The sequence below is a fragment of the Asparagus officinalis genome, chromosome 7 (genome assembly GCF_001876935.1).
Source record: "Asparagus officinalis chromosome 7, Aspof.V1, whole genome shotgun sequence".
Lineage (NCBI taxonomy): Eukaryota > Viridiplantae > Streptophyta > Magnoliopsida > Asparagales > Asparagaceae > Asparagus > Asparagus officinalis.
Window position 1 is genome coordinate 92,275,154 of NC_033800.1, and position 17,088 is coordinate 92,292,241.

Genomic DNA, 17,088 nt, shown 5'->3' on the forward strand with positions numbered 1-17,088 from the left:
CATAGTTTTTGGCGACGTATTTAACCATGTGTCGGGAATAAGCGTCAGGAAAAGTGCAATTTGTTGTAGTGTATACTATAGTTAATCTAATATATTAGTGATATTTATTAAATAATATAAAAATATAATAAATAAAATATCTTATATAACAATGTAATAACATATTACATACTAGTATTTAATATATTAACAATGTATTATATAATAATAAATAATAATAAACTAATAAAAAAATTATTGATAATAAATAATAATATAATAATGATATAATAATATACTACACAATAGTATAATCGCTATAATATTATTAACTTTTTCATAAATAAACTATAATAAATTAATAATTATAAAATATTATATGATAGCAATATATTTAAAAATAAAATAACAATATAATAATATTATTATGATGATATATTTAATAATAAATGTAATATCAATATATTAAAAATATTAATATGTTATATAATAAATAAATAATTTATTTCTTGCAAAGTTAACGTAAAATCAATATATTCATAATAAAATAATATTTTATTTTATTCATAAAAACTAATTGATATATTATTAAATTACTATTTAATAAACTCTAACATTATTAAAGACCATAATATATTACATAATATTAAAATATTTATAATATATTAATTTATTAATAATATTACTAGAATAACATAATATTAACATTATTTAATACATACTCTATATATTAATAATAATATAATATTATTTTAAAAATATTATGATATTGAATACTAAAATAATTAAATACATAATTATTTGAAAATAATATGTAATAATTATAATATATTAATAAATATAATATAATATAACTCATTAAGTATAATATAATATTATAATACATTGTACAATTTTGCACTATATTTAATACTTCTAATACTATAATAATGTAAACTAAATATTATAATATTTTATTTATAGTATATTTTATTATAATTAATATATAATATATTAATAATATTTTTAATACGAATGTTGTAATGGGTCTAGTGTTGATCAAAAATACTTAACATAGTTTTTGAAAATGTTTTAAGGGAAAAACACAACACCATAGTGTTTTTTTACAAAAACACAACAAAAAAAAACACCATGGTACCATAACAAACCATTAGTTTTCTAGCTCAAATTTGAGCACTTAAACTTTTTTTTTTTGAAATAACCCCTACATGGACCAAATCTAGCCTAATTAAGCAAGAACTAATTCAAATTCAATCCTACTTTTAGAATTGCCTAACACACCCTAAATTTTAGCAGCTCAGAGAGATCTAACCTTTGGAAAATAACAGAAATATTCAGCCAGCTTCTTCTTCCTCCTCTGTTAGATCTCTGAATGTGGGAGACAATGTTTTCTGCTAATCAACAGCAGGTGCCCTCAAATTTGGCTCTTCTGCTATTTTTAGTTTTTCTTTCTTCCTCTTTTGCCTTTTGTGTCATTCCTTGTACGTTTTTTCCTTCTTTTGTTTTTGTTTTCCTTTTCCTACTCAAGCTCCCTCCTCGGGGTAGCTGCACAGTGCTCACCGCTAAGACTGCTGCAATTCAAAAAAAAATAAATTTTCCCTATAACTACTGCTCAAGCTTAAATAGTGGTAACTATGTTTTGAACTTACAATTAGTTGTGGATATCCACGGTTGCACACAAACCCTTTTCATTTACGCTCTATTGGTGCGATTCTTTGATTTAATGGTGCTCTTATGCGCAAGCAAATAAAGCTTATCAAAAATTCACGTGCAGTTATAGAAGCAATGTAGTAGTAAAGAGTGCACTTATCCAATCAAAATAGGCTATTGTGATAGTTAAGAAATAACTAATGCACAAAATAAGTAGAGCAAAAATGAGAATGTTTGAATGAATGCATGAATATATGTAACAAGAGATATGATTAAAAAAATGCGTATACTTACATAAAGTTAAGATATTTGCTATTGAAATGGTTTGACAATATGTATTAACCTCATGAGAAGTGGTAAGATCGTACAAGGAGAACCGGCACTAGGGATAAGAAAGCTTGGATGGGAAGAAAAAAAATTAAAAATAATATGATAATAGTTAACTGAATAAAGAAAATAGGTCTAAACAAAACCGAGTGAAAGAATAGAATTGATACATTTGATCCCAAACTGTAACGACACCATCTATGGATGAGTTGTGTCTTAAAGGGATATGAACGCCATGGTCCTTCTTGCACCCTGTGGCCCTGGTGACTCAGTGTACGTATTAGCTTTTATTTTGCTGACAGTTCGGTTACCCCGATGTATGTGCATATCTTAATATGTGTTTGTATGGCGAAGAGATATCCCACAATGGACAGTGCCTTTGCTGTTAATCCTCAGTTCTACATAGACCTGTGGCTTTTAGTCGCTAATACCTGGACTACTATATATTAAAATGTTATAGGGAATACCAAAATGAGTGAAGGAGATTTCCCATCAGCATGGAAGTGTGAGGGGTGCATTGATAATTTTGTGGACGACTTTGCAAACATATCAGAAAGTGAGCAAACATCCTCCCTCCCCTCACGAACTTTTATTTGCAATATCAACAATACATATCCTCCCTTAATCTTTCCCTCTCCCTATTTAGTATAAAATTAACATTTTCATGCAGACACTTCAACGTTAAAATTGCTACACCATACAAATAATTTATTATGAGAATACTACTAAAATTTTCTAAGGTATTAGAAAGCTTTATGATCTTTTAAATATAGATGTAGAAAATATTAAAATTGCAAGTATGTAAATGTATTATGTTAAAAACTATGTGAGTCTATTGCTAAAATTTAAGAAGAAATATTGTTTCTTCTGCCTTTAGAAAAACGTTTCCTACAAGCACTTTAGAAAAAGTTCGTATTTATTTCTTAACCATACAAATAATGAATCACATAGCAGACATTATCAATATGTATACTGGAAATTGAAAACTATGAAAACATAGTAGAAAAAGGAAGTAGTTTGAGTTTCATCAGAAACTAAAATTAAAGATAATTAAAATATTATCTTTTATCAGTTTTAAGAATCTAGCTACGCCTATTTTCTATCTTTTGATATAAAAATTAGAAAAAAATAAATTCCAATATCTTGCACGTGCATAACACGTGCGACGCTGCTAGTAAACAATATAGTAACTTTATCACACCTTGCAACATTTTCTTACGCTGGCAAACTTTTTTCTTACAGAAAGTCATGCTATCTGGAAACACTTTACGGGATGCTGGCCTCTTGGGACTTTTCCCTTGTTTTATTTGATTTTTGGTGTGTTGCGACATAATCAAGCTTAATTGAACCACACTGGCCAACATACAACACAGGAGCTCTTAATATGAACAGCATAGAACACCACGCGACTCTACATTAAAGCCACCATATTTAGTAGTTTATCAATCCCAAACTCTTCAGCCAGGGAAGCATCTCTTCCAGCCCCTCTTTCAAGCTTCTCGGATTATAGCCTAGCTCTTTCCTGGCCTTTTCACAGGAATACGCCCATTGATGCCTCAGAACCCGGACTGTCTGCAAACCATAATGTCTGATTCAATTTACGTTCGCTAACTATCATCCAAGAATTAAACTAGACGAAATTACAAGAAACAATATGATTTCATACCGGATAACTGATAAGAGGAAGCTTCCCTGTAATTCTAGCAAAGAAAACAGAAATCCACCCATAAACCTCTATAACCCATAGAGGTAAGTGGAAAGAAGGTCTTCTTGTTTTTGTGATGACTGCAGCAATATCAAAGACGTCCTTGAAGGATGCATTCTCTCCAGTAAGCAAATATCTTTCACCCATTCGTCCCTTCTGCATTGCAGCTATATGCCCCTCCACAACATCTTCAACATGAGAAAATGATTCCCTGTCTTTTCCATAGCCGATATAACCAGGTAATCGTCCGTTTAGACGTTCAATCATCTGGAAAACCCGGAAACACATGATACTTTATTTGCTGCTGCAAGTGCGTGTTAGTTTAGGTAATAGAGTACTATAAACTGTAAGAAGCAAACAACTTAGGGACTGAAATTTTTTTTTCCTAATTCGTATTGGAGGGGGTATATTTCACATAAAATTGTAATCAGACAGGTACTAGAAGTACTTTTCACATGTTTATCTGGAAGGTAATTTCACTCCCTGTAAACTTTATGTTCTTCATATTATAAAGGACCAAGAATTGGACCTGTATCTGTTAAAGAAACCTCAAATTCTGTAAACAGAAAGATGCGCAGAGCAAATTTTAAACCTCACTTTTATTTATAATATGTGACAACAGAAGTCAGAAAGATGAGCAAAAGTTCTCTAGGACTTGAATGCTCTAATTTATTTGTCGTACATTTTGACTAGTTGCCATCTTCTCTGAGGTTGACATGATCAGCTTTATGCGTTCCTTCTAAGAAGTTTAAAATTGCTTTGGGTGTGGCAAGCTGACTGACCTGATATTTCAGAATCGCAGACAACTCCACTTACCAATAACTAAAGAAATGCATTAACTAAAGAAAGGGAAAATTGCAGACAATTCCACTTACGTATAATAAAGAAATGCATGGTTGTTCGATGTACAAGCTCGTATTTACCTGGTCCTCAATCAGTTCATGAGGAAAATTAACTAGAATAAAACATCAAATTCACATCTGAAAGATGAATCCCTTAAAACCAAAATCCTCATCCGGCATTCTTCAAATCACCATGATTAGTAGGAGATGGAAACATAAGTATTTATCGCTACAAATCGCACTTAGCATCAAACTCTCAATATCTATGAAATATGACAAAGTGAAATATACAAGAGCTGACCCAGTTCAAGATTTTAAGTAAACTAATACAAGCCTTCATATAGAGTAAGAAAATGAAAATATATATTAAAGAATTTTATAACTAGCATCTGAGATGGCTGTGTAACCAGGTCTAGTAGTTTCTATGCTTCCAGAACATCAAATGAGTGGAGACAACTGAAAAGAATCAACTCATGGAGCTGTTCCACAAACAAAGGTAACAATAAATTTCTCCATGTGAGTCAGAGAACAGATTAAGTTATCCAATAAGGGGGCACATCAACTGCTTAATGATTTGCAGAACTTTCCTTTAAGGAATAAATCATTCTCTTAACTGAAGTTGCAATTAATAATTCTACTCTAATAAGCTCACTCTCTTAAAAGAAAAAAAAAAGATTACCATGTCATTATTTAAATGCACGATCAAAATGTCAGGAACACTAATACTTTCCTCAGAAGTTCCTTTCAGATTAAGAAGACAACAACGAGAACAAAGCACTGTCTTATACTATATTTCTGAGATCATCTTTCAACTGTTCAACTTTGCTATGGATAGTCTCTTCCAATATGCAACAAGACTAGACAATGAATGAAGTACAAACTAACGAGCTCAGAAAGGTAAATATTAGTATCTTCTTTTTTTTCTGTAAAGTGACCCAGTTCTTGGTCATCATACATCCATCTTAGCATCCTAGATGGTTGGTACTTGACAACTCTTTTGCTTTCTAAATATCAGTGTTAGGTAAAAGTAAACATACCCAAACTTAACATAGGAGGGAAAAAAACAACCGTTAGAAAGAACATAAATTTAGGAGCCTCAGAATATCAGAGCTTTGTTATAAGGTATTCTCTTCTAATTAGCAACACAGCAGTTGAAATTTTAAGAGAGCTTACTATTCTAGAAACAATGTTTCCCGCTGTTAGTTTCCCAGCGCCATAAATAACTCCTGGATAAAGAAGGATGATGGGAATTCCTTCACTTGCAGCCCGCATTGCAACTGTATCTGCTATCACCTTTGATTTTTCATACTCCGTACAGAAAACTTTTCCATGATGAACCTGCAACTATGGACTGTAAGAAATAGAAGTACAAATTGAAGGCGGGCCCCACTACGCAAGAACAAGCCTTATGTTAACATCTTATTAACAATCATCGATTAAATTACTAAAGGAGTTAGTTGGACTGTTATGAGGTCAGAGTATTGGTTGTCCAAGTTTACACAGAAAAGGTACAGGTTGGAAATACAAACCGATTTAGTTTGAAGTATGGTATCCCAACACTAAAAAGCCTATCACATGGTACAAAATTGGCATAGGGACTGTAGTACTAAACATTATACAGAATCTTTACTATTCTGCTAAATTTTGCTTCAAATAATAGTTCAGTCCGCAATACAAACTTTTCAACAATATTCCATGGCAATGAAATTAATAGAAGTGGGTTTTTTTCCAATATCAGTCCCTCAAATCTTTCTTATTTTGAAATTAGTCCCACTAAATTAAAATTTCTATTGGTCACCAATTCTTAAGTTATTTTAAATTGCTCCCTCAAATCATTGAAATTGCTGTTAGGTCCCCTAATATTTAAGTTATTTCAAATTAGTCCCTCAAATTAAAAGTTAACTAGTCCAAGATTTTAAATATCTACTTGAGTTATTTCAAATTAGTCCCTCAAATTAAAGGTTAACTAGTCCAAGATTTTAAATATCGGACATTGGGAAGACATCGGATAGCCAAATTCCATATCCGAATGCAAATATCAAGGAAATGCCATGGACAAGTAGTAAACAATGGAGTGTCATATTTGATGATTTGCATATATAATAAAATATCCTAAAATGTAATCTAAACATACTTAATGAAATCTAAGCATACAAAAGTATAAATAAGATATGTTTAGGATCACTAACTAATTCTAGAAACTTACGTAGGGAAAATAGTGTATTAGAATTTTGCTAAGAATTCACTACGCTAGAATTTTTACTAAAAAAACTTTGAAGAAACTTTGTAGAATTAATATTGTTTCACAAGAAGTCATATTAAAGGAGATATAGACTACTATGTTGGAAATTTTTATTGCCTAAAAAATTGCCAAAAAAGCGATAAAGAATATCATGACTATATCATTTGTGGCAAGCCTTGTAAATGGGTATATTGGCCGATATATCGACTCTATTAGAGATATTGAGACCAATGAACTGATCTTAAAGCAAATGCATATGACATTTTGCAATTTCAGCATGGCTTGATGGGAAGCCAATTGTAATCTTCTTCCACCTAGAGACGAGTTTTCCAAGCTAAAGTATGGTCTAATGGTGAGCAGAGATCTATGTTTAGTAGGGAGGTTTTAAAGGATGAAATAATTGAAGCAATTTCATATATTTTAGAAGCCGAAGCTCCTGATCTAGATGGCTACTCAGCGTGTTTTTTCAAAGAAGCTTAGGGAATTGTTGGGAGAGATGTTGTGGAGGCTATTCAAGACTTCTGTATTTAACTCCTTGGTCAATTAAACTCGACATATATTACTTTAATTCCTAAAGTGAAGTGCCCTAAAACTGTTGTTGATTTCCGACCAATATCTTGATGTAGTTTTATATGCTAAGTGAGATGCACATGCGTTGCACGTGGTCAAATATCTCGATTGTTCTTTTTTTTTTGGATTTCTTTACTATAACTTGATTGCTAAATAGTTTATATTACAGTTTGGGCTATGTAAAGCCTTTTTGTTTAAGCAAAAGAAACCAAATTCAATACTTTCACATTTATTTCAAATGCAATTTCAGTGATTAATAAATATAATATATTCTAAAGAGTTTGTGCACAAACTTTCTAATACTTTACAAGATAGCTCCCTTACATATCTAACTAATACATTTTGAAACTGCTTCTTTACATGGATGTCGAATTGGGAGGGGGGGAGGGGGGTAGGGAGAGAGAGAAGGGAATTTATGTGATATTCAAATGAAATTACCACAAATAGACCTAATAGGAATCTGATCCAAAATATTTATTGATTAATTGATCACCAACTTTACTTCTCACAATATTTGAACTCTTTAACACTTAATTACTTCTCACAAAGTTAAGGATTACTCGGATTATATATGGTCTTGAACATATACCAGTATACAAGAATTTTAAAGTTGTAGTGAGAAACAAAAATACTAAGCTTTACATACTGGTACTCGTTATTTGTGTTTGGGGTTATTCAAAAGTGTGATTAGTTTAATCTTTTAGCTACCTTTTAATTCTTCCTAATCAGTCTATAATTTTAATAAATTCAATTTGCTTCATTTAATAAGACTTCAATTTCAAATTTATCTGCTAAATTTGAATAATCCTATCTCTAAAATACTTGTTTATAAAGATACAATATTTGAATTAAAATATCACATATCTATGGATCTGATATTAACCCGACACTATAGCAAAGTGGATTGATGACTCAATTAAGCATATTAATTAGGATAGGATAACAATGCGGTATATCCAAACAGGTCACAGGTAATATCAATCATGGAAAGAATTATCCAAACTTATACTCTAACAAGATTATGATAAAGCAATTTCTAAACCTATCATTGTTAGGCTTAAAACGGTAATAGGGTACCTTCTTGATTAAGCTCAATGTGCATTTGTGAAGGGTAGACTAATCACGAATAAATAATAATATTTTCTTTGCCATGAACTCATCAAACATTATGAAAGGAAAATTATCTCTTAGATGTATGATTAAAATTGACATAAGGAAAGTTTATAGGCCTTCCATATTGCAAAAGTATGGGCACTAATGCAGATGCAGGTGTGGGTACACGTAGGGAACATGGCAAATTTGAACAAGACAAGGTACAGGGACACGACAATATAATATGATAATATCATATAATACATACATACAAACATATATGTCTAGCATGAACCTTTTAAGTAGAGCTTGTTTAGACTATATTATTGTCACTAAATTTGTCATTTAAATTGTAATACTAAGTGTGGAATCTCAAATTCAAAGAAGAATTGATTTGACTCCTTTCAAGTATCTAATATATAATATTTCTCTACATTTCTATGCTCCTGATAAAATATTTCCTCTTGCAGTGTCTAATTTTTGTTTATATTTCTAATTTCTAATATGTAAAATAATGACACCATCTGGCCTCATTAAAGACCAACACCTTCTCCTATAAAAGTACGATTGCATTTTTGCAATATATAATTATTTCTTTGTATTTCTAATAAATAAAAAGGTGACATCGATTGTCCTCATTATAGCCCAACACCATCTCCTATAAAGCACTCTTTCATCTTCAGAGAATAAGCAAGCCGGAGTTATTAGGTGCTTTAGTTGCTTCTCTTGTGGGAAACTATCTCTTTGAGTTATAATGTGCTTTTATGGCTCTTTTCCTATTTTTTCCAAGACAATATAATACATACAAGTTGGCAATAACTTTGTTTTAATTTTTCCAGGAAATGAGCATAGAACGGCAGAAATAAAACTAGCCCATGTCCATCATGCATCGAGTGCGTAGCTGTACCCGACACGTCTTTGATATGGTTATTGAATGCCAATCCACATACCTGGGTATTCTAGGATACCTGAGGTTAGAATTTTCTATAGATACTCTTATGAGCTTGGGTTTTCCCATGAGGATGCGAATAGTTCATCAAAATACGGTATGTGCTACTAGTACAAAAGACTATTTTTCAACGGATCTTTGCATGATTATTTTCACGATCAAAGAGGGCTACAACAAGAGGACCCTCTTTCCCGTTCTCTATTTATTTTGACCAGAGAATAGTTATCAAGAATTTTCAATATGATCAAGCATGGCGGTGGTGGTTTTAAGCATCATCCAAAATGTGCCAAAATTAAGATTCGTCATCTAATCTTCGTTAATGATCTTCTTTTATTGGCAGACATAATGTGCATTTAGGGTTGTTCGGTTCAAAAACCATATTTATAGAAAAGCTGATTCCTAGAAAAGAAACATATTTTTGGGTTCTTGGAAAAGAGTTTTTGCTGTTCCGTTCCCCGATAGATCATGACAAAATAATATAGAAACCTCAATTTCACTTATTTGGTTGGTGCCTAAAAAATAGGAAATCATTTTTATAAGAAATAGTTTGGATGGTGTCTGAAAAGTCATCTCACCCCCTCCCAATACTTTGTTATTCCCCTTATTCAATTTTCACCCCATTTCCAAACTAAAAACTCGAAAATGATTTTTCTTTTTCTCGTGAGGTGACATAACACTACAGAAAATGTTTCTTTAAAAAAGAGGACTTGAAACAAACAGTAGAATAGAAAAACTTCTTTGAGAAAAGCTATTGTGCTTTTTCTTGGAATTAATTTTTTGGGGGTTTTCTGCTTTTTCGGCCAAACCAAACAACCCCTTAATGTAGACTTTGCAAAATTGCTTTTTGGAACTGAGTAGAGTTTCTAGTCTCAATGTCAATCCTAATAAGTGTTATGTGCACTCTAGTGGTGTGAATGATGATTCCAAGCTTCAGATCATACAAGAATTGAAGTCTGCTGAGGGCCAAGTTTCCTTTACAACAATTTGGATTATTTGTAGTTTGCAGGAAACTATCAATTGATTGTAATGCTTTGCTTGCTAAAATTACTCAAAAGTTGCAATCTTGAAATCATACAAAACTTTCTTATGTTGGGAGAGTTGATTATCTATACGTCGAGTAATTATATATAGTCAAAGAAATTATTACAAGAAGTTGATTTACTGTATAGAGCGTTTCTTTGGGAGAAAATGCATGATAAGATGAATATCCATCTTGCTGCATGGAATAGTGTCAAGATGCAGAGAGAGGAGGCCTTAGGTTTTTTTTCTGCTGAGTCATTGATTATTGTTGCTACCATGAAGCTTCCATGGGCAATTAGTTTACAGAAAGACATGATGGGTGAAATGAGTCCATAGGTGTTATCCTAAAAGATATACAATTTGGAATGTGTATGTAAGACAGAAGATCTTAGTGTGGGAAACAAATGTTGAAAATTAGATATCTCTTACTGCAAAAGATAGACTAGTTTATATCTTGTGGTTAATTCTGCAGAAAAAGACTTCCAATCAATGATAGACTAGTTTATTTGGAGGTGGCTATAGATGTTTGCTTTGTTTGCATTCACCTGAAAGCCACAATCACTTGTTCTTCTAGTGTATTTACTCCAATCAGGTGCAGAACTGTAGTATGTAGTGGTTAGACTTTGTTATTCCAATGCGTTTATTCCAATCAGGTGTGAAACTGTAGTATGCAGTGGTTGGATTATAAATTTAGGTGTCATGATTTAGACATGATGCTTCAATAGTACCTTATAGGGCAAAGAAATTCACTGTGCCCACCTTGAATTATAAAATTCACAAGGAGATTGTTGGAGGCCAAAAGGACTTGTAAAACTTACTAAGACCTTTGTGCTTATATTTTTTTTACTTTACAATTTATTCCCTCCGAGTGTAAGCTCTATGTTGATTCATTGTTAGAGGGTGTGTCATGCAAGGATTAGAGTATGGTGTATTAGCTAGCTTTTATTTCTTCTTTAAGCTCTTGTAAGCTCATGTAATAGTAATTGTTTGATCTAGGAACAAAGAGCTAAAACCCTCTCACGAAATAAAAGTATTTGAGAATAGGCTCACCTTACGGATATTATTCGATGAGAAATTCATAATTTGATGTTAGTCCTACCGGTGTAGAAGCTACTTCTTACAAGTCCTAGTGATCAGGATCAGCATAATAGACTTGTTTTAGATAAGATTTTATTTTTCATATAACTTTTGATCAGATAATTCTAGTAGATGGATTATTTGTTTATCTAGATAAGAGCTTGGATATTTGGTTTTATCTTTAGGATTAGTTTTCAATGTGGAGATATTTGATCCTATCTTTAGGAATAGGTTTTTTAGTAAATATATGTACGTTTCATGAATGAGGCAGACGATGATTTATGAATTTGAGAAATGATACATTCTGTAAGAGATCTTTTGGCATGTAAGTTATCATTTTTGCATGTGAGTTGCAAATCCTATCTAGGGCATGTAAATTGCCATCTACCCATCCATCTTATATCTATCTCTTATTCCACCATTCATCAAATTAACCCTACCCTCAAGTCAATTGAAACCCTGTACTCTATTTTGAACAGTGTCGTCTCCCCTTCATCAAGTTACAATCATGCCCAACGCTACCGTCTTCATCGTCTCGCTCAGTCACGATAGCGATATCAACCCATAACTGCTTCCCGACAACAAACATCCTCTTGTGCCACCCACAGTCCTCTTTGCCATTCATTTTCAACCTCCCAACAATCCTTGATCGCCAGCGAGCCTCTCCACCTACTGATCTCATCCTGCAGCCTTCAATTATTCCTACAGACATCGAGCATACTTTATATTTTAATTGATTATTTATTGTTTGGTAGTTTTCTTTTTTATTTTATTGGTGTTTTGTGCCAACAGGTGCTCATTACCCTTATTGTTGATTTGACTATTTTTCAAGTTCTGTACAAGATTACAACTATCTGTCTACGAGTCTGGTTAATTTCAGATTTATAAAAATTTCATATAGTGTAGGTTGAGATCCACATCTCTCAAGGTGAATTCTACCCAAAATCATAATGTCCATTGAGTAGTGTTGCTTTTCTTATAGATCTTTACCATTTATAATTATTTTTGTTATTGTTATATTGTTAGATCTTATCACGTGTTTAGCATCACTTCTTTCATATTGCATTCACAATCTAGTGATTTGTTGTTACAGATTTATACATATTTTAGTCACATTCGTTATGTAGGTCCAGCCCACAAAGTTCGTAACCTGTGGTTGGCTTTAAAATATGCGTTAACAAATGATAGGGCTTGATTGCTATGAGGTGATCGAAAGGGTTACGTCTTTTATCAAGCCCATCAGACATCAGCACATATTTTAAAGCAATCCAAGGGTAAAATTCTTGGTGGACTGAGCCCTCATTCCGTTTAAGTTTAGACGAGCTTCTGCCTATCTACCCACCTATCCTGCCCCAACCCCATTCTATCTACACACACATGTAACACAAAACACATAAAAACATAGTTGTGTACTTGATATCTTGATTTTATACAAACGGCCATATCTAACAAACCTGTCCGTGTTGGAATACAACACACCTCTATGTCTAAAAAATCAACCCATAATGATGGTAGACCATTTGAGTTAGAAGCCCCAGATGAAATGACCCGTAATTTAATAATGTGCCGGAGGCAAATCTGAGACATAAATTCCCAAAAGATTAATGCAGAAAATGATGTCAATTAGATGTCCAGATGAGTTCACGACAATCCGTCGAACAGTAAACAACACGAACCAGTTACATAGATACGAGTAGAGATCATCAGAAGAGTACCGGTTCGAAGACATAGAAACAGGCAGAAAAGGGATCTTCAATTTTTCCATCTAGCAAAGAACAAATTTACCTGCGATTCATCTGCAACGTATCCATCAGTAGATCCAAGGGCAAAGAACGACGATGTATACACAATCTTCTCCACCGAATCCGTCGCCTTGAAAGCTTCAAGGACATTCTTTAACCCCCCAACATTAACCTAACCGATCCAACAAACGAGCGAATTAGGGCCCAGAAAAAAAAAACAAATTAAAAGCGAAGAAGAGGAGGGAGCTACAGAAAAGAATCTAGAAGGATCAGGAAGCCATGCGCTCGACGAGGGCGGCGGTTGTGAAGATGACGTGGCAGCCGGAGCAGCGTCGACGAGGGAGGGGAGGTCTGGTGACGTCACCGTAGGCGAGCTCGAAGGAAGCAGGGCTAGAATTGGAGGGATGGGAGGATGTGAGGTCGCTCGTGCCGCGCACGAGCGCCCCGGACGGATGGCCCTCGGCGAGCGAGAGCGCCGGCAGAGGTTGCTGCCAAGGTAACCGGTTGCGCCGGTCACCAACGCCTTCATCTCTGTACTTCCGTGCCCTTATTTGAGGCGCTGACCAAACAAAACTTCGGGCTTTGGGCTTTCGACTTCGGATGGATGCCGCAGTCTGCGTTTCGGAAGAATATACCCCCAAAATCTTTATTAATTCGATTCGACTAGAAAATGGACAAATTTTTCAAAACCATCCGGTTTTGAAATTTATTCCCGAAAAAAGACCACTTTCAAGCTTAATTTTAAAAACAGACCTAGTTGGATGAAACTGGATCTGTTTTTGAAAAAAAAAAATTCCAAACTTCACGGGAGTTGAACTCCCGTGAAGTTTTTTCTCATAACAAAACTTCACGGGAGTTCAACTCCCGTGAAGTTTGAAATTTTTTTTTTCAAAAACCGACCCAGTTTCAACCAACTGGATCGGTTTTTAAAATTAAGGTTAAAATAAGTCGTTTTTTATAAATAAATTTTAAAAGTGGATGGTTTTAAAAATTTGTCCACTAGAAAAATATTGTTAGGATTTTAGCCTCTGCTGCTGCGCACGGTCCATCCCTAATATTTTGACCTGTTGTTTACCAAAAGAACGTCCAAAACACTTGCCATATCTCCGTGTTCGATGCACGAAAATAACTCCATGTTCCACCCACGAGGCACAGACACATCCTTAATGCAGAGCATCGAAATGATCATTTTAAAGCAGTTAATAACGTGCAAAATTTTCAACTAATGGCTATGCACACCATGCACTCAAAGCTGAAGAAAGTACCCGAAAATAGTATAATGCTATAATTACTTGTGTACATATTTTTTGTAACTTAAAAGATCTTACAATCTAGTTGTATGCAAAAACTATGTGAAAATTTCAAGGTGGAGAAGAATGAATATGACAACTGAAAAGCTAACATCAAGTATCACAATTTTTGCATACCGAATGAATAATCGAAATAGGACGCCAAATGTTTCAAAAGACAACTTGTACGCAATTAAGGATCTAAAAATATTTTATGTTCGAATACATTATTTGTAACTGATGGCATCACAAATGTAATAAAAAAAAGTTTTCTAACATTCAACAACTCAGAGCGTGTAATAAGTAAGAATGATAAGTAATGCTCCCTTGATTTTCAGTTTTTTTACTCCATCTTAATCGCCTTCTTCAAAGTTACAAGAGCAGGTTCTCAATTCATGAGTACAAGATGTAAAACATTTCAATTATTAAATGTGACCTGGTAGTTCTATTTGTATAACGTTGTAATTATAGATTTGTTATTAAATATCCAAGTTGATTGTATCTTTGTTTTGCCACTAGCTGGAGATGGGGTTTTAAATACAAAAGAGTCTAGTATAGCAATAGGTGATGTATCAAAAATCTTCTTTCTTTCCTTTGTTATCAAATATCGTTTGTAGGCGGTCAAAAAAGTAGATGTTGTTCAAAACAGATGAGTTATACCTAAAGTTGAACCCCTAGAGACATTTGACAATACTTGACCATACTGCAAAAAGGTAAGGAAGTGAGCTAAAAGAAAGAAGAAGCTCAAACTCTAAGGATGGGAAGACATAACCTAGTGGAACATAATTCAACCTAGACCAGAAACTTCATGCGGACCTAAACCGGTATATACAATGACGAACAGTATGGAGATAAGCAAGGATCAACCTAACGACCCGTACAGAATATGAGACACCCATTGACACGATTTGACCTCTCCATCAATAGTTTAATCACGACTGTTGCTCATTTGATGCATTTGCTTCGGCAAGTCAGTGATGCAGATAAGCCAAGGCACATGGTCCTGAGAAAACGCACCACCAAGCCCAACATATTGCTCGAATTGCTCAGCATTGAGCTTGATGGTAGCGGTAAAGTGGATTGATTGAACGAAAGTAATGATGATGATGACTTCTCGCTGAATTGTCTAAATGACATTGCTATTTTATTTATATGGTCCACGGAGCCGACGTCTACTCTCCACAGGCATAACCTCTCGGAATCTCAATTGCAACGAAATACACTACAATACTGTTTGTTATTTTTCAAAAGATCGATAAAAGAGAATGACTATTTCATTATCTCGAATCATTATGAATCTTTTGACTAAAAATAAATGGTGACTCCTCTAAGGAGTGACTTCTCCTCTAACGATAAAGTCGTGTCACAGTATGATAATATAGCGCATGGGACAATTGTCAAAATCATCGTCGTAGGGTGTACTTCAAGAGCAATCAAGGAAGCCCAAGCTAGCATGAAGGACTACCATGATGCAAATAGAGCGTTTATGTCCAGTTGAGATCGAGAACCCCACCCATGTTAGGACGACCGAGTCTATGTCAAAGACTAAGTGGAAGTCTCCCTGAAGGATTGACAACTCGACCTTTAAAGATGATAAAACAATGCGCTGCACAAGAAAAGTTTAGGTATGGGTATATTTAATCATTACATTTTATTACAATTTTACACTCTCATTATCAATTTTATTGAATAAATATACTAGGTAGTATCATGTGTTTTTGTAGGAAGTAAAGATTATATCAAACAGAAAAACTTTGATTGAAGTCTAAAAGAAGACCTTAGAATCCAAATACAAAAGAGCCCAAGAATTTTAGCAAAAATCAGAACCAAAGAACTATCAATATCCTATATTAATACTAGTATCAATAACGAATTAACGATTGCCGATTAAAGGCTAAAATTGTGTAATCTGAGGGTTAAGCTTGATCTAAAGGCTAATATTGGTTTGTGTAATCTATAAATAGGGTACAGAGTGAAGGTCTTGGGAGGTAAAATTTTGTAAACTCCATTGTGGAGATGAGGATTACCCTTAATTGAGAAGAACTTTCAAAGTTTGAACTTTTTATTTGCAATAAATAAAAATAAGAAATAAAATCCTAAAACATGTAGTTCTAAAAAAGAAATAAAAAGAGGAAATATAGACTTACATTACAAGGGGTTGTCCCTTTGATAAACAAATCCTTTCACTAATGGAGAAGAAGAAAGAAAATAAAAAAAGAGAATTTTTTTATTTATTGCAAATAAAAAAATTAATTTGGAAAGTCTTCTTAATTAAGGGTAACACTCCTCTTGAAAATAGAGTTTATAAAGTTTTATCTTTCTCAAATCTTCACTCTCTACCCCTATTTGTAGATTACACAAACTAATATTAGCCCTTAGATCAAACTTAGCGCCTCCACCCGCCCCCACTAAGTATATTTATTCAATATAATAGGTATTGATGCTAATACTGATACTAGTACGGATATTAATATCGATATATGTATTGATACGAGTACCAATACTTCTTCGGCTGTGATTTTTACAGAAATTCTTAGAAGCTTTTTCGTTAGGCTTCTATGGACTTCCTTTAGACTTCAATCAATGTTTTCTTAGGCTTGATAT

General features: G+C 33.4%; 1 protein-coding gene across 1 annotated transcript; it reads right to left on the bottom strand.

The window, feature by feature from the left end:
• LOC109848345 (putative dihydroflavonol 4-reductase) lies at positions 3,132-13,810 on the bottom strand. Its single transcript, XM_020417796.1, is given in 7 exon segments — positions 3,132-3,528; positions 3,623-3,928; positions 5,677-5,841; positions 13,239-13,367; positions 13,446-13,478; positions 13,480-13,668; positions 13,671-13,810. Coding segments are annotated over 7 exon segments (1,017 nt in total). The 5' UTR covers positions 13,725-13,810; the 3' UTR covers positions 3,132-3,387.